Source organism: Myxine glutinosa, chromosome 8 (assembly GCF_964187855.1).
Source record: "Myxine glutinosa chromosome 8, kmMyxGlut1.1, whole genome shotgun sequence".
NCBI classification, from domain to species: Eukaryota; Metazoa; Chordata; class Myxini; order Myxiniformes; family Myxinidae; genus Myxine; species Myxine glutinosa.
In genome coordinates, this window is record NC_136268.1 from 98,917,506 (window position 1) to 98,936,522 (window position 19,017).

General features: G+C 41.8%; 1 protein-coding gene across 2 annotated transcripts in view; it reads right to left on the reverse strand.

Moving 5' to 3' along the window:
* Positions 1-19,017, reverse strand: part of LOC137432754 (carnitine O-acetyltransferase) — a 73,124-nt gene that overhangs the window by 23,274 nt on the left and 30,833 nt on the right. For both annotated transcript variants that reach the window (XM_068124920.2, XM_068124922.2), the window contains exons 4-5: positions 8,916-8,969; positions 5,900-6,065 (exon numbers count right to left, since the gene is read on the reverse strand). In XM_068124920.2, coding sequence (XP_067981021.1) covers positions 5,900-6,065; positions 8,916-8,969 — 220 coding nt within the window. The remainder of the gene's footprint in view (positions 1-5,899; positions 6,066-8,915; positions 8,970-19,017) is intronic.

Genomic DNA, 19,017 nt, shown 5'->3' on the forward strand with positions numbered 1-19,017 from the left:
AGTGGCGGAGTCAGACATATCTTCACTCGGGCCCGAGGAGCCTAGCGCCTCGACTCCAGTTTCCGACGGTGACGTTGCGTCAGCTGAAGCCCACCCGAGCCTCCCGTCAAGCCAACCTCAGGTGCCGTGCTCCTCAGGGACCGCTCCCGCCATGTCGCGATTCAGCAGGAACGCTAATGCTAAGGTATATGTGGGGAACCTGGGCAATGGAGCAGCGAGAGCCGAGCTAGGGAGGGTCTTCGAGCATTACGGACCACTCCGCAACGTATGGGTTGCTCGGAACCCCCCCGGATTTGCAGTTGTTGAGTTTGAAGATCCACGAGATGCTGAAGATTCGGTCAGAGCCCTTGATGGAAGGTTAATTTGCGGATCGTGTGTGTGCGTCGAAATGTCGAATGGCATGTCGCGGCGGCCTCGTTTCAGACGCCCTTTGGTCCGCAGGCCGTTCGACTCGAACGATCGATGTTACCAGTGCGGTGAAAGGGGTCATTACGCATATGACTGTCGTTCTCGACCCCGGAGGAGTACCCGCCGCTCTAGGTCTCGGTCCGTTCCCCTCCTGTAACTGTTTCCCCACTGTGAGTTTGGCCCCCTTGCTTCTCTAGTGTGCTTTGTGTGAAGTGTAACTCTTGTGGGGTAGATGTTAATGGGGTGTATGGTGTTTAATATTGTGTGTGAAAAAAAAAAAAAACTTGTTCATTGTTAACCTGCCTGTTACCGCCTGTTTACCCTGTTAATGCCTGTTAACTTGTTGCGCTATTGTGTTGCGCTATTGCGTTGCGTTGTATTGTTGCGTTGTTGCGTTATTGTCGTTAATAAGTGTTAATAATTGTTAATCGCGTTAATTGCCTGTAGCGATTACCGCCATCATCTTGCCATGTGATTTGCACCTACTACAAATACTGGTTTTAAAAACGCCGTCTATTCGACGGGGTTTTTACTTAGGGGGGGAGGATTGTGAGAAACCCCCGGTGAAACCACCTTTGTTCTCACCCAAATGAGTGCCCCGCCCACAACGTGACGTAACCTCCTTGGAGCCTCACGCGATTGGGAGGCGATTCGGCACGTGATTGGTGGAGAGTCAGGAGAGCGCGGTCGCCATCTTATGGACGCACACGGCTCGAAGGCTCCGAGTGGGAAATATCATAAAGGGCTTTCCTTGAAGCCTCACGCCAGCCGAGTTGGGCTGGTCGATTACCGTTCTGTACTTTACGAGCGAGTAACTCCAGAAGAGAACGAGTGATTCCCGGCTTCGTGTTGGAGCTACTGGCCGACCGTTCCTGCCGGCCTTGTGCGGTATTCCATCCTGTTATCCTCCGAGTCCCGGAGGTCGTCGATTGGAACCGCGAGAGATATTACCTGCGTCCTGGTTGGGGCTCCTGGTGCCGACCGTTCCTGCAGGCTTTGTGCGGTATTCCATCCTGTTATCCTCCGAGTCCCGGAGGTCGTCGATTGGAACCGCGAGAGATATTACCTGCGTCCTGGTTGGGGCTCCTGGTGCCGACCGTTCCTGCAGGCTTTGTGCAGTATTCCATCCTGTTACCATTTATGGTTTTGTGATCGAGCCAATAAATAATCGTGCCTTACCCCTAGAAGGCCGATTAAAACACAATTGTGTTTATTGCGTCTCTTTGTTTCACTCCGTGGATTACTTGAAGCCCGGACATTTACGTCCGTATTCCGTGCTGGGATACATTCCACAGACGGGATCGCGACAAAATATATATGCCAGGCAACCAATCAGATTGGAGAGAGGAAGAGACATCTGAAAGCAAGAAGACGTAATGAACATGTAATTTTAAATGACGCTTATTATATGTTGCATGGGGAACACGTGCTTGTGGATGAAGAAGGAATAAAGTGATTCATGTGTAAAATTCATTTGAAGAAAAGCCAATGACAAAAAAGCATTTCTGGTGCACTAACCAGCAAATTCATCACTTTATGGGTTATGGATAAGGATTTTTTTGAAATCGGGCCATTGTTCTGTCAGCCTCTGGCGTCGCGGCGCTGTGATAATCATCCAATTCGTGACCAACTTCCATGAAGAGCACCTTTTGGAAACTCAAAGGTTCATGCTTAAAGATGGGAAGGATTCCCTTAACATCAAGGATGGATTTAAGGAAAAACTTAAGGATTATTCGTGTATGCAACCATCCTCAACTTAAGGATGTCCTCAAGGGAGAAGTTAAAGAAATACTTTAGTTTCTTAAGGATGGTTTATGCAACCGAGCCCAAGGATTTAAAAGTCACAAGTAAATGGCAGTGAGGCAGAGGCAATGTGCTGGCGTGGCAGATTGCCATTTGTGCTCACAGATCATACAGCTTCGGCTGTATGGGACGTGATCTGTGCCCATTTAGTTAGGAGGTCCAAGACGAATACATTTTCTCATAGAGTATACATATATATATATATTATATAGATATAGATATTGATATTGATATTTATATATACAGTCACGTGAAAAAGTAAGTACACCCCATGTAAAGTTTTGACTCTTTCAACATATTTCAACATACAGCTATTTGATCTTCATTTCAACAATATTGATAGATAAAGGTGATATAATATAACAAATATCATGAAACATTTACATTTTGTAGACCATTGTATAATTTAAATAAACATAAATGCAAATTTCGCATGTGGAAAAAGTAAGTACACCCCTACATTTATCACTACTTCAAATACCTAAAATTAGAATCAGGTGCACCACTTCAAGTGCAAATGATTAGAACATCGTTAGAGAGGATCTTGGAGGAACCTGTCGTATTTAAACCTCAGACATTTAGTTTGGTTTGCTCTTTGTTGTTGAAGTGTGTGGCGTCACGATGCCTAGAACAAAAGAGCTCTCTGAGGCCTTCAGAAAGAAGGTTATAGATGCCTACGAGTCTGGGAAGGGATTTAAAAAGATCTCCAAACAATTTGAAATCAATCATTCGACTGTCCGGAAGATCATCGACAAGTGGAGAAGATGCCGAACAACTGCCAACTTGTTCAGGCCTGGCCGCCCCAGCAAGTTCAGCCCGAGAGCAGACCGCAAGATGCTGAAAGAAGTCTCTAAGAACCCCAGAATGTCATCACGGGACCTACAGGTAGCTCTTGCCACTGTTGATGTCAAAGTGCACGAGTCTACCATTGGAAGGAGGCTGCACAAATTTGATCTACATGGGAGGTGTGCCAGGAGAAAACCTTTGCTGTCCACAAAGATCAGGGCAAGACTAAAGTTTGCCAATGAACACCTCGGCAAAGACCAGCACTTCTGAAACAATGTGCTCTGGACAGATGAGTCAAAGGTAGAGCTATTTGGCCACATTACCAGAAGACATGTTTGGCGAAAGCCAAAGACAGCATTTGACCACAAGAACCTGATACCAAATGTAAAGCATGGTGGTGGAAATATTATGGTTTGGGGCAGCTTTGCTGCATCAGGGCCTGGGCAGCTCACCATCATAGAATCCACTATGAATTCTTCATTGTACCAGAAGGTGCTTGGGGATAATGTAAGGCCATCTGTCGGAAAGTTGAAGCTTAACCGAAGGTGGACTTTGCAACATGACAATGACCCTAAACATACCAGTAAATCCACCAAGGAATGGCTGAAAAGAAAGAAATGGAGGGTTCTGGAATGGCCAAGTCAAAGCCTGGATCAAAATCCCATCGAGATGTTGTGGGGGGATTTGAAACGAGCTATGCATGCAATTGTCCATGCTGTGCAACAATTTTTTGTTTAATAAATTATTGCAATGTTTGATAAATGTTAGCTCTTTCACGAGCCTCGACTCTGTATACAAAAGTCAACTTTTCATTGTTTTTTGTTCAATTAGATCACCGTTATCGATAGATACTGTTTAAATTAAAAAAAAAAAAAAAACCACCTTTAGAGGCCATTTTTCCCCGCAAGCGGGGGTTGGCCTTTTTCAGGAACCGTGGTAGTTGTTGTTTTCCGGTCCCCTTTTTGAAGCAATGTTTTACGGCCGGATGCCCTTCCTGACGCCAACCCTTTTTGCCGCCTTTAACGACAAGCAGGGAATTACCAGTGAACTGGTACTCAATTAGCCGACCTCGGAAGGATGACAGGCTGAGTCAACCCCCCTGGCGTTAATTCAGCGATCGACCGGGTTTCGAACCCAGGATCCTAGGATCCTAAGCTGACACCCTAGCCGCTAGCCCAACACCAGGGTTTTAATGTTTAAATGAAGATCAAATATTGATATGTCCACATATGTTAAAAAGATTTTAAAAACATTTCATGGTGTGTACTTACTTTTTCCACATGCAAAATTTGCATTTATGTTTATTTAAATTATACAATGGACTACAAAATGTAAATGTTTCATGATATTTGTTATATTATATCACCTTTATCTCTCAATATTGTTGAAATGAAGATCAAATTGCTGTATGTTGAAATATGTTGAAAAAGTCAAAACTTTACATGGGGTGTACTTACTTTTTCATGTCACTGTATGTGTGTATATATATAATATATATATATGTGTATATATATAATATATATATATATGTGTATATATAAAATATATATATATATGTGTATATATATAATATATATATATATGTGTATATATAAAATATATATATATATGTGTATATATAAAATATATATATATATGTGTATATATATAATATATATATATATGTGTGTATATATATATATATATATATATATATATATATATATATATATATATATATATATATATATATATATATATATATATATATATATATATATGTATATATATATATATATATATATATATATATATATATATACACACACACACACACACACACACACACACACACACACACACACACACACACACACACACACACACACACACACACACACACACACACACACACACACACATATATACATACAGTGCATTCAGACCCCTTCACTTTTTTCACATTTTGTTATGTTGCAGCCTCATGCTGAAATCGTTTAAATTCATTTTTTCCCCCCATCAATCTACACTCAATACCCCATAATGACAAAGAGAAAACAGGATTTTAGAAAGTTTTGCAAATTTATTCAAAATAAAAAACTGAAATATCATATTTACATAAGTATCCATTCCCTTTGCTATGACACGTGAAATTTAGCTTAGGTGCCTCCCATTTCTCTTGATCATCTTTGAGATGTTTCTACACCTTGATTGGAGTCCACCTGTGGTAAATGAATGAAAAAATGAAATTAAGCGATTTCAGCAAAAGGCTGCAACATAACAAAATGTGAAAAAAGTGAAGGGGTCTGAATACTTTCTGAATGCACTGTATACTTCAATGCTTTGTAAAGGAACCAGTACAGGGTACAATAAACAAATCTCACCAAACTGAGATTACAAAACCTTTTTGAATGCCTGATCATTTCTTTCCTGCCAAATTTAAGTTCCGCTTTCACCAAAAAAAAGGATTCCACCCACCCCACCTTCCCCAACCTTCATTCATTTTAACTTTTCTAAGCTCCTAAACAGGTTCAGGATGCTCAGGATGCCTACAGGCTTGTCAACTAAGTTTTGTTATTCTGGGCTTTACTTATGCTGTGGACTCAGCACAGTCGACCGAGTTTAGCCTCGATAATTCGATAAAGTAAAGCCTCGATAAGTCCTCGATAACTCGCGGATCGATAATTCCCAAGATTTTTCAACCTCATAAATGCAACTATGTCATGGCTGTTTAATTCAATCCCACATTGCCTCCTATTAAAGTTTATTGAAAGTGGATTTTAGATGTCGATTATGGATTAACATAAAATTGAACCGTTTTGGACAGCAACGCAGAAAATATATAATCCAATTATGTGGTTAAAGAACTATATTTAGCCTTCAGTAAAATAGCCACACTTCAACCAGGCTTGTTCCTCCATACCTGTGAGTTCCTCGCCACCACAACGTGCTTCGGTGGAGATGACGTGTTATTGTATTGGTGAATAATGTCACATGTCTCAGCCGGGACACGACACCAACTGAACAGTTTCTGATACTGGTCCATGCAAAGGGGTCTGTCTCCCTTGAACTCCAATGGCAGAGCTTTGCTATATCCAAAATACACACAACGCATCCAAAATGACAATCTCATACATTTGTGTTCATCAAAAACAGGGTTGGCCTGTTTGCCATTCCATTCTGGATGCCCACATATACACTCCAAATATTGTGAAAATGTAACCAATATCCTTAAAATCAATATAAAAGTTCAAAGGTGTTTTTTATTGTCCTTCTCCTACATGTAATCTAAGCACAAGCTCCATCATCATTCCAAAGGATCATTGCATTTAATAACTAGAACGGCACTCAGTAGAGAGCATACCTCCGCCCAGTGAACAGTTTACGTTTTGTATCACAGAGTAGACCAGAAAATCAAAATACAGAATCACATTTAATAAAAATCATCCGTCCACAACCTTTTGAGATATCCTGTTATTGGCCCTATCTCCCAATGGTGAAGAATCACTTTAAAAATTCCACGAGCTGGATCCGGATCCGGATCTTCAATTCAAAATTGAATCGATTCTTCCTCGTCACACACACAACCTGTCCACCAGGTTTCGTCCAAATTCGTCCATAACTTTTTGAGATATCCTGCTATATGTTGGTTTTAGCCCTATCACTCACTCAGTGGTGAAGAATCACTTAAAAAATTAAATAATTCTCATATCCGAATCAATATTCAGATCTTCACAAAAATTGAATCGATTTTTGTCCGGTCCACCATGTTTCGTCCAAATCCGTCCACAAACTTTTGAGATAACGTGCTATGTATCGTTTTTGGCCCGATCTCCCAATGGTGAAGAATCGCTTTTAAAAATTCTAGAAGCCGGATCCGAATCCGGATCTTCATCAAAATCTAATCATTTCGTCCTCGTCACATACGCTACATCTCTGCCAAATTTCTACCGAATCCGTCCACAACTTTTTGAGATATCTTGTTCACAAACAAACAAACAAACAAACAAACAAAGACAGACAGACAGACATGAAAACATAACCTTCATCCACCTTTGGTGGTGGAGGTAGGAAGACACCTCCATCCATGAACTAATTTGAAACATTTGTGACTATATTTCACAACTTTATTTTGCAAACCACTGGAAAAGAAAATCATTTTATTGATGCTGATCTTGTTGCAATATTTTATCATTTTCATCTTTTGCCTTTATATGATCCTTTTCGCCCTCTTAGTTCCTATTTTAAGTGGGAATCTTTCACCAAAGCTTACAATGTCTATTTCGATCTTGCAGCTCATTGTAAATAACTCTGCATGGGGAATCATTGTTGTTAACAATGACGTCATTGTTAACGTTAGGGTTGTTAGGGTTAGGGTTGCATTGTTGTTATAACATCATAATTCGACTGGGACAACACTTCATCAGATCAGTTTGAAATTTAATGAGTGTGATCTACGCAGCAATTACATTAGAGAATGTAAATTTATGATGTCATCGCTCACGTGGTTTGGCAGCCATATTGGCAAGGAACTCTGTAGTTCAAATAAAAAACCCTTCAGAAACAGAAGAGTTGGCTCACACCAAGTTGACTGCATGGGGTAATTATTCTATGAATGCCATCTAGTTTAGAAAGAAACACACCTTTCTATGAAAGGTCCCACAGTTGGCAGTGCATGTCAGAGCAGAAACTCTACCATGAAGTACAAGGAACTCTACGTATAACTCCGACATAGAATTATTAGGAGACATTGATCTAGGGCAGGGTATGAAACAATTTCTAGAGTGTTGAAAGTTCCTAAGAGCACACACAGTAAGCTCCATCATTAGGAAATGGAAAGAATATGCAACTACCAGACTCTTCCTAGAGCTGGCAATCTGACCAAACTGAACAACCAGGCAAGAAAGACCTTCGTCAGGAATGTGAACAAGAACCCATGACCACTCTGACAGAACTACAGAGTTCCTTGCCTGAGATGGGAGAACCTGCTGGAAGGACAATCGTCTTTGCAGCACTTCACAAATCTAGGCTTTATGGGAGAGTGGCCAGACAGAAGCCACGCCTGAGAAAAAGGCAGATGGGTAGCATGCCTGGAGTTTACAAAAAAGCACGTGAAAGACTCAGAGAAAGAGGCGAAAAGATTATGTGGTCTGATAAGCAGAAAATTGAACATTTTGGCCTGAATGCAAAGAGCTACGTCTGGTGGAGACTGAGCACAGCTCATCACGCATCTAACACCATCCCTACCGTGACGCATGGTGGTGACAGCATCATGCTATGGGGATGCTTTTCAGCGGCAGGGACTGGGACTGGGAGCCAAAAATACAGGCAAATTCTTGAGAAGAACCTGCTTTAGACTGCAAAAGGCCTGAGACTGTGGCAAATATTTACATTCCAACAGAACAATGACCCCAATAATACAGCCAAAGCAACATTGGAATGGCTTCAGAACAAGAACGTGAAAGACCTTGTGTGGCCCAGCCAAAGCCCAGACTTGAATCCCATTGAGAATCTATGGGAAGACTTGAAGATTGCTGTTCACCGATGCTTCCCATCCAATATGACAGAGCTTGAGCAAATCTACAAGGAATAATGGGAGAAACTCCCCAAATCCAGATGTGCAAAGCTGATACAGACATACCCAGGAAGACTCATAGCTATAATTGCTGCCAAAGATGCTTCTATGAAGTATTGAATGAGAGCGTTGAATACTTATGTAAATTTGATATTTCTGTATTTAATAATTAATTATTTTGTAAACATTTCTAAAAAAGGGAAAAAATCCACTGCCATTATAGGGAACTATGTCTAGATCAGTGACAAAAAATCTCAACTTAATCCATTTTAAATTCAGGCTGCAACATGACAAAATGGGACAAAAATCAAGGTGTGTGAATACTTTCTGAAGGCCATGTACTTGTATGAAAAAAGCAACTCACTTGTCAACCAATGACTTGAAGTCTAAAGCTCCAGCAATCAGCTTTGCTGCAAACCTGCACACAGTGAAAAATCAATGAAATTATTTCCACTTATTCAGTGAGTGAAACTCTATTATTACCACGTGCATGTAGCCCAAAGCAAGGTTAAGCAATTGGTTCACTATAACTGTCTATGAGTCTATTTCTATGATTGTGAAGAATTACTTAATTTCAATGAAACTATCTCCACTTATTCACTTAGTAAAACTATTATTATCCTATAGTTAGGAAAGTCAGAAAGAGGCACCTGCGAATGCACTTGCTGCATGATCCCCATAGATAGGGAGGGGCCATTCACAGGCAAATTTTGCACATAGTCCCTGGGAGCCATGGTGAACACGTGGTGGGACCATGTGCAAGGCATGTGGCTCTGTGGGATATTTCCCCATGAGTCGTAAGGAGAGGAGGGAGCAGTGTTGTGGTAGTGGCTCTCTGGGGATTAACGGGATTAATGATAGCTAGATAGTTCTTAGAATTCCATTTATTAGGTGTATTGTAATTCCCCAATTAGAATTGTCAAAATATCACATGTCGAGTTTTAAGAATTTGCATATTGGGTCACTGAATTTGGTTCACCAACCCAAAGCTAGAATCCGATTGCTATTTTTAGATGAAAAGGGCAAGGTTACATAAAATCATCAATTTTCATCCTATTGACTTGAAATTTGAGCAATGTTTGCATATTGGGTCACTCAAGCATATTGCGTTTAAGGTGAAAAGATCAAGATCACATAAAAGTCAATTTTTTTGTGTTATTTTAGCTATTTTCGTCATATTTAGCATACGGAAGAAGAAGTCTGAATACAACGTGGACGCGGACGGGCTTTGCATTTTCAGATGCTTTGAATGAAAAAATGAACGACCTTTAGAGGCTATTTTTCCCCCCCGCAGAGCAGGGGTTGGCCTTTTCCGGGCACAGTGGTCCCCTTTATGAAGCAATGTTTTATGGCCGGATGCCCTTCCTGCGCCAACCCTGTTGGTCGCCTCTTGCAACACACAGGGAATTACCAGTGAACTGGTACTCAATTTGCCGACCTCGGAAGGATGACAGGCTGAGTCAACCCCCCTGGCGTTAATTCAGCGATCGACCGGGATTCGAACCCAGGATCCTAGGATCCCAAGCCGGCACCCTAACCGCTAAGCCAACTCCAGGCCTTGTGAAATGTTATATTTTCATGGTTATCATGAAAGGTTATATTTTCAGATGCTTTCTAGTTTCTTATTTTAATTAGGCTTCCCTTTGCAGTATCAAGTTGTACCGTTGAACACTTCATTCAATGAATGTTCGTAATTTTGAACCGTTAGCCATATCAATTGCATTCATGGATGTATTACGAGACGAGTGAGTCCTGCACTACTGAGCTGTGCATGCACACGCGACAAAGCATTTATGATGCATCTTTGAAAAAACATGTGTGGCATATATTTCTCATCATGTCTGCCCATGACACAGCACAAAATTATCCATGATCACTGTGATCTACAGCCACTGGACAATATTGAAGATGATACACCCTCTTAGTGGTCTGAGAGGGTCATTAACCAGTGTGGCAGCTACATTCAAGTGTAAGGTGTGCACAGAGGGAGCTGCAGATGGAGGAAATGTTGAGATGGACCTTGGAGATGGCGTGAAGCTGGAGGGTGTGAAAACATTTTGCTACCTCGGAGACATGCAGAATGGAGAAGGTGGATCAAACTCGGCAACGGTTGCTAGAGTGAGATGTGCATGGAAGAAGTTTCGGGAACTGAGTTTCGTGCTGATGAGGAGGGGAGTGTCGTTGAAGCTGAAGGGAAAGGTGTATGCTGCATGTGTGAGAAATGTTATGATTTATGGGAGCGAGACATGGTTAATGAATGTAGAGCAGCAAAGAAGGCTGGAAAGGGTGGAAATGTGAATGGTTCGGTGGATGTGCGGAGTATCGTTGCGAGAGAGAGAGAGAGAGAGAGAGAGAGAGAGAGAGAGAGAGAGAGAGAGAGAGAGAGGAAAACAAATGATGAACTGCGAAAGATTATGGGAATAGAGCCTGTGATGGATGCTGTGAAAAGAAACAGGTTGAGATGGTTTGGTTAATATGTTGAGGAAGGATGAAAGTGACTGGTTGAGAAGTGATGGAAATGAATGTAGAAGGAAATAGAGGACAGAGAAGACCGAGAAAGACTTGGCTAAAGATGGTGGAAGAAGAAATGCGGGCAAGGGGGTTAGCAAGGAGAGATGCAGAAAATAGGGCAAAATGGAGAACATCATCATGGGGACCGCAAGGCTAACCCCCGCTCTAGCAGGGAAAATGGCCTTAAAATGCTTATTGTTGTTGTTGTTGTTGTTGTATGCTGACTCTATTATCATCCTGAGTCAGCAGTCCCAAATTGTGAGTGAAAAAATGACTATTCCAAAGCGTCGTTAATATTGTCCAGCCCAATGGTAAAGGCTGCAGATGAGAAATTTTAGACATTTTCATGATATTGTCCAATAACTGTATATAGATCATTTCAAATGACAATTTAAAAACATAATTTGTTTCATTGTTTACAATGCCTTTCAATGACGTCTTAATTAAGCATACAAAATAACAATTTGGGCACTTTGTCACATCACTGTATTCAAATAACCTCGACTTTTGGTCAACACAAAACAGGTATTTGAATATTTTAAAATATATTATAAATATAAATAGTTTATATTGTGTATAAATAAATAATGTGTACAAATGGATATTTGTAGAAATAATTGCTTGATAAAATGAGCAAGAAAGAAAGAGGATATCATCAGTGTTACGTGCTCCTCCCCAACCCCCGGTCACGGTATACCTCCGAGCCCCGAGAGGTGTCACGGCAGAAAAATGTGTTATTCTGTATGTCAAAGATCAATGGTGAAGCCACACCAATTGTTACCAACAAACAAATATTGTATTAAGATCACACAAGAATAACAGTACAACAACAATAGTAATCAATTGTACAACCAATATATATTTCCTATGATGGTACCATCAGGTTCGTACAATATAACTCACTGTGCTCCAAGTGAGCGAAAAGCAGAACATTCCCCAATGTCTCTATTCCGGCATCAAGCCCAAGTCGATCCGCTCCAGCGATCGTCAGAACGATGTCCCATCGAGACCAGAATCGCGTTCAGATGACAGTCACAGTCACGCGGCCAAAGCTGCGCAAAGGTGCCCTCAAGGCGACGGGGAAATCCAAAGGCGCCCTCCAGGCGACGGGGAAATCACACCCTCTGGTATGGACGTTTCCCGGCTCCAAACCGGCGAACCGCAGATTTACCTTCAAAATCCACGTTACACACACACACACACCAGATAAACGTCTGGATGCGGTGAAAATGGGTGAAGCGAAGCGAAAAACCTTGCGCAATGCGCAACGCGCGTGAGTCAAAATGGCCGACGGCCCGTTCTCGAGGCGTAACGGCACGACGATGATTCTCCTCGGAATCAACCGCCAAAACCTGACACGCAGGTTGATCTGTCACAGCGATAACAACTCTGTCGCAAGAATCCCTTTCCCGGGAAACCCGAAGTTCGTTGGTGACCTCCGTTCGTCAACGTTTGCTCCAGACCTCGAAGCAGCTAGGCTTCTTCCCCGACTCACTTGCTCCGCCTTCTCCTCCTCCTCTTCCTCTTCGTCGTCGTCCGGTTCCGATTTCATTTAAAACATTGACTTTTTTACCTTTTGAAAATAGTAACCTCTATCTCCCTTAAACGACAACAATACATGGAATCAAAAATATTTACAGTGGATGAAAACCACAACAACGGAAGTGACGAATCCGTAACATCAGCTAAAGTATTATACAATATTCATAATTGGCCAATCAACTCACAAGGATATTAAATCATGTTTACTGCCAGTGGGGCCTAACTGAGTATTGTTGCAGACCGACTAAGCAAAGGTTGATGTCATGAGCCACACGTGCTTTACATGCAATAACCTATAGCAGATTTCAGCCTCATATTGAGCTTTAAGAATTGCAGACAATGTTTTGGCAATGAGGCATCAAAATTATAGAGAGAAAGTTCCAAATCTTACCCTATGTAATTAGTACATGGCCACAAATTGCAGTGGAAAATTCAGCGAACCTTATAGATATTATTCAAATTAGATATAAAAATGGTTCATGGAATTGTATCGATGGTTTTATTTGGCAATATTGTTTGCTGCACATTTTGTCAGTAAAACAAAATAGACTAACAAGGTAATTCAAAGGGCTCTACAATGAAATGCAATGCCTACTTTTTTGTTTTTCAATCTGTAAGGATACAAATCAGAAAATATATATAATTTAAAAACATGATGAAATTCCAAAAACAATTTAGGAAGGAATGACAAGGATGAATGAAATGACACATCAATCCTTTTACTGATTGCCATCATGATGTGTATATGATGCCTTTGTAGCATAATTCATGCATGTTGCTACCTTTTGTTTCTCTTGGGGCTAACATGATAACAAGCATGGTAGGGAGGATACCCAGAAAACTGTCTTTCGCTCTAAGTCATCCCTATACTTGGCACGAGAGCTTGCGGTCCATTCTTTTCTTTTTTTTTTCCCCTTTTTTTTTGTATACAAGATCGAGGCTCGTGAAAGAGCGAACATTAATCACACAGAAAGACAAACCGACACATAAAACAAATAACATCGGGAGCGGTAGACAAGATGGGGAGAGAGGGGGAAGGACACAAACACAACATTTGAGAGCAGGGACCGAGAGACATGGAGACATCGAGAGATCTGTGGGAGGGAGAGGGCTTTGGGGGGGGGGCATGGGAAGGGGGGGTGGGAGAGGTATAAAACATATGGACACTGCCAGGACTTCCAGGAAAGAAGTTGGAATTTCAAACAAGGTGGATCTGGGGTGAATTAGTGGGGGTAGAAAAGATCAAGGTTTTGGATGGGGGAAGATAAGAGGTGGTGGTGAACAGCTGTTTTAAAGACCTGGAGGGAGGAGTGGGATTGAAGGGAGTGTGGGAGTTTGTTCCAGAGGCGGGAGAAAAGAGGAATGAAAGAGTGAAGGTGAGCAGAGAGCCGAGATTTCAGCAGTTTAACCATCAGAGGGTTGCTGGCAGATCTTGTGCGACCTGTAGGAATATTTGGGGGACAGAGCACAGAGAGAGCTGGGGGAGCAAGGCTGGAGAGGAGTCGGTAGAAGACAGAAAGACCACCTACCTGCCTGCGGTGGGTGAGTGAAAGGCCCTCAGAGATAGCTTTATCGCGGGAGATTCCAATTATTCTGAAAGCTTTGGTTTCAACAGCGTGAAGCCGAGCTATGTGTGAGGCAGGAGCACCAGCCCATAGGGGAGAACAGTATTCCATTGAGCTGCGGATGAAAGCCTTGTATGTGGTGAGGAGCTTAGGTGTGCCTAGGAAGGACTTCGCACGACGGAGGATGCCCAGTCGGCAACTGGCTTTGGAGGCCAGCTTGGAAATGTGGTTTTCCCAAGAAAGATCATGGCAGATAGTGAGACCCAAAAGCTTGAGCGACAGAACTTCTTGGAGAGGATTGTTGAGAAAGTAGATGGGAGGGTTGTCCAGTCGATCTTTTCGGAGAGACATAGTAAGAGTGTGAGATTTGTCAGGATTGAAAGACATGTTCCACTTGTTTGACCAGTCTGTGATTTTGTCCATGTCTTCAGAGAGTGAGTAGGCTGCAGACTGCCGATCTGAGGGAAGAGGAATGGAGCGGCAGAGAGTGGAGTCATCAGCAAAGAGATAGAGAGGATTTTCCAGAGAGTCGGAGAGATCATTGATAAAGACCAGAAAAAGCACAGGGCCCAGCACACTGCCTTGGGGAACTCCAGCCTGAACAGGAAGGGGAGATGAGAGAAATCCATTCAGGGCCACACGTTGACTACGACCAGAGAGGAAGTCCGCAAGCCATGCATTGAGATTTCCATGGATTGCATGGAGATTGTTTTTAGTCTCGCCTCTAAGGGGTTGCAAGACAATTGCAATGTGCGTGTGTGGGGTGGAAGATGGTGGGGTTGCTGGTTGTTGTCTCTATATGTTGGTTTCACAAGGGGGAATGGAGTCCTCCCAGGTCTCGAAGTATCCATCTCTGTTTCGGGAAGGGGGAGTCATGATTCATAGACCAAGTTGTGAGGTTTTGTTGTTCTCAAAGTTTTGTTCCGAGAGCTCTTTTCAGACTCGTCACCGAGACCCAGACAGTTTCCAACTGCAGTTTGTTTGTAGTAGTATTCGCAGGGATGGTTTTTAAGATCTCTGTAAGTTATCCCCGTTACTCAAATTACCACTGGTACAATTTTGGCACTCTGCATTTCCAGGATCTTTTCACTTCGTTTCTGAGATCTTGGTATTTGGTCATTTTCTTGATATCTGCGTTGTTTAGGTCAAAATCCCTGGGTACTGACACCTCAATTAGCAATGCCTTCTTTTCTTTTTTATACCTCAGTACCATATCCGGTCGCAATGCTTTGTTTTCTACGTTCACGCTCGATGGGATCACAAGGTCGTACGTGAGCATTACTCATTTGTTTCCAGTGAATGCTTTTGGTTCATGTTTCCATGAGTTTTCTGGAACTGGAATATTGAAACTTTTGCAGATGTGCCAGTGGATTACTTGACATACCTTGTTATGCCCTTGGGTGTACAGCTGCTCTGACATGAGTTCTTTACATCCCGATAGGAGGTGGCTCATACTTTATGTTTCTACTTTGCAGAACCTGCACTTGTCCGATTGACTCAGTCCCACCATATTTTCGTCATTTTGGCAATTGTTGGGACTGTTCCTTGTCGTTTTGGTTTCTTGTCTTCCATTTGCACCTGTCTTTGGACACTTTTTGCTAGGTGGGTTAGGGATAACTTCTCTGATTTGATGTATTCGTGTTTGTAAATTGGATTGAGTCGTCTGTTGCACTTTTTATGTACTCAGCCAATCCTACAGTTGTCATTCTGTGCACTTGGTTGAGCTCCATCAGGCCGCTACCTCCTTCTCGTCTCAGCAGGTACATTCTTAGAATGCCTTGATTTTGCAAAACATTTTGTGGATGGTGAGGAGTTTCCTTGTTTTGATATCCAGTTTATTGATTTCTGATTGTGGCCAGATTATTATTCCGCAGCTGTACTGGAATACTGGTATTGCAAGTTGGTTTATGGCTTTGAATTTGTTCCTTGGAGATAGGTAGGTTTTCACTATCAGCCTCATTCTATGCAGGTATTCTTCGGTAATTAGTTTGTGCATTTGTTTGTGGATTTGTTTGTGACATATTTGATGGTCCTCTTTTACTCTGAGGTATTTGTATGATGATTCGTTTTCTAGCTCCTTTATTTTTGTATTTATGTCAATGTTTATGTTACACATTTTTCTTTGTCTACCTTGTACGAATGTGCATTTGGCACACTTATCCAAGCCAAATTCCATTTGAATGTTGTCGGAGTACCGTTTCACTAATTTGAGTTGTTGTGCCAATTTTTCGTTGTTTTGTGCTAAGAGTTTTAAATCATCCATGTGAAGTAGATGTGTCACCTTTTTGTCTCTTGGGACATTCTCTTATTTGACGTCAGGGTGTATCCATGTCCGTGCTTATTAATGAGGTTGCTCAGTGAGTCCAGGGCCAGGCAAACAGGAAGGGAAAAAGGCTGTCTCCCTGGAAGATTCCTCGATATTTTCACTCCTGGTATTTCAATCTCTCCTACCGAATGCTGTATTCACCTGGTGTTGCCCTAATGGTTAGGGCGGCGGGCTTGGGATCCTAAGATCCTGAGTTAGAATCCAGTTGAATTAACGCCAGGTGGGTTGACTCACCCTGTCATCCTTCCGAGGTCGGCAAAATGAGTACCAGATAACTGGTTATAGAGAGGCATTGCATCAGCGGCAGACATGCCCACAGAAAAATGATGCAACCAGCATCTGGGTGGCTGCACATGAACCACCCACCGAATTCTGTAATATCAGTGTGGTATCCCAAAGCTCCATTGCTTTCCCTATCAGTTTGATTATTTAGGGGTTGATGTTGTATAATTGCATGTATAGTATCATCCATGAATATCAACACGATCAAAAGCTTTTTTCTAGTCCATCCATGCTGTAGATCAATTTGTTTTTCTTGTATTACAATTTTTGAGTATGGCCTTGTTTAGTAGGAGGTGGTCTATGGTTCTGTAGCATCCATCTTACATCCCTTGTGTTCTGCCTCTAGGCCTCCTTGTGTTAGGTGATGGTAAATCGTTTCTGTGATGATCCCTGTCACGTGCGTGCTTGTCTGTCCATGTGTGTGTGTGCGTGCATGTCTGTCCACATCCATATATTTTTCCTTTAAAATTATTTTTCTCTGCAACCACTTGCCCGATTGGTGAGAAACTTTACATAAAGGAGGGACTTCGCATGGAAAATATTTTATTGACAACTCTGACATCATAGGTCACATGGTATTGACAGCCACATTGGATTAAAGGAAATAATTTGGACACTTCTCCGAAACTGCTCAATGAAACAAATTGAAACTTGGCTTAGGTCATCAATTCTCCATGGGTTATATAGGGTGATAATGATGACATACTGTAATCCATGAAATGGTATTCCAGCCATAATTGGTTGTATCTAAATCCTTATCCGAAATTTTTTTAACGTCATACATCTCATCTACGACCCAATGTGAGTGAAGAATTACATTTTTGATGTCATCAGTCATGTTGTCTAGTGGCAGATCGATGTGAAACTTCATACATATGATCGACTAGTCTGGGGGAATATAGTTTGAATTTTTTGTTCATATTAATCTTCATTGATGCAATTTAGCCTTGATGTGAACAAATACTATACATGGATGAGGTGTATAAGTGCATGTCTATGTGTATGTGTATGGGTGCGTCATGTGTTTTGTGGAGTTCTACTGGAGCTTTGATGTGGAATGCGATGCATCAAAATGATCGTTCTGATCTCCTGTGTTGATTAGGCTAATTAGCTACAAATAATCCAGAAGAATTCCCATATTTCTAAATGCGTCCCATGTTAAGGTGTATAGAGCAGTTTTATAGGTCCTTCCATGGCATGGCATTCTACTTACAAAAGAAATAACAAAAACAACGATAACATTGTAACGAAGCATACGAGTATATTAATTAATAATAATATTAACAACAATAATAATATTAGTATCACTTGGCAATAACAATAACAAACGTATAATCCCCCTACCCTGGCCCAAGCATATCTGGGCTTGGTGAAAGGCAATCTAATGCTCAAGCACTACAGCAGACAGGTATGCTACAAGGCCATGAAGACCTTTGAAAACATGGTCCAATGGACGAACAGGCACACGATCATGTGAACATCATGTGAACAAAAGTGGTCGTTAAATATCCTAATAATCAATCAATAAACATTCAATAATCAATAAAGCTACAGATAATGGCAATATGTGACATAATAGGGTGCATAGATGATATGGGTATGAACCACCTTTGGAGGCCATTTTTTCCCCGCAGAGCAGGGGTCGGCCTTTTTCGGGCACCTTGGTCCCCTTTTTGAAACAATGTTTTACAGCCGGATGCCCTTCCTGCCGCCAACCCTGTTGGTCGCCTCTTGCAACACACAGGGAATTTACCAGTAAACTGGTACTCAATTTGCCGACCTTGGAAGGATGATCAGGCTGAGTCAACCCCCCTGGTGTTAATTCAGCGATCGACCGGGATTTGAACCCAGGATCCTAGGATCCCAAGTTGGCACCCTAACCGCTAAGCCAACATCAGGCTGTATGGATGATACGGGTATATGGACCATGATAGCAGTGGGCCATAGCAGTGTGTTCAGTTAGCAATGGTATTTTTGTTCAGAATGAGCGCGCGAGGTGGAACAATGCGCTCTACCAAGTGCCATTCTAGTTAATATAATGCTGTGTATTCTGGGCCCTTTTTCTTCCTAGATTATGCATTTTGTAGTACCTTGCAAACTATGATGACTTGAAATCCCACGATGCCTTGTAATCCATGGCAGACATTTTACCGAGCAATGTGAGTTTCACAGGAGAGAGTTTTACGGCAGTTTATCAGTCTGCACATGTATTTATCCGGTGTATTGTGGATATATTGTCT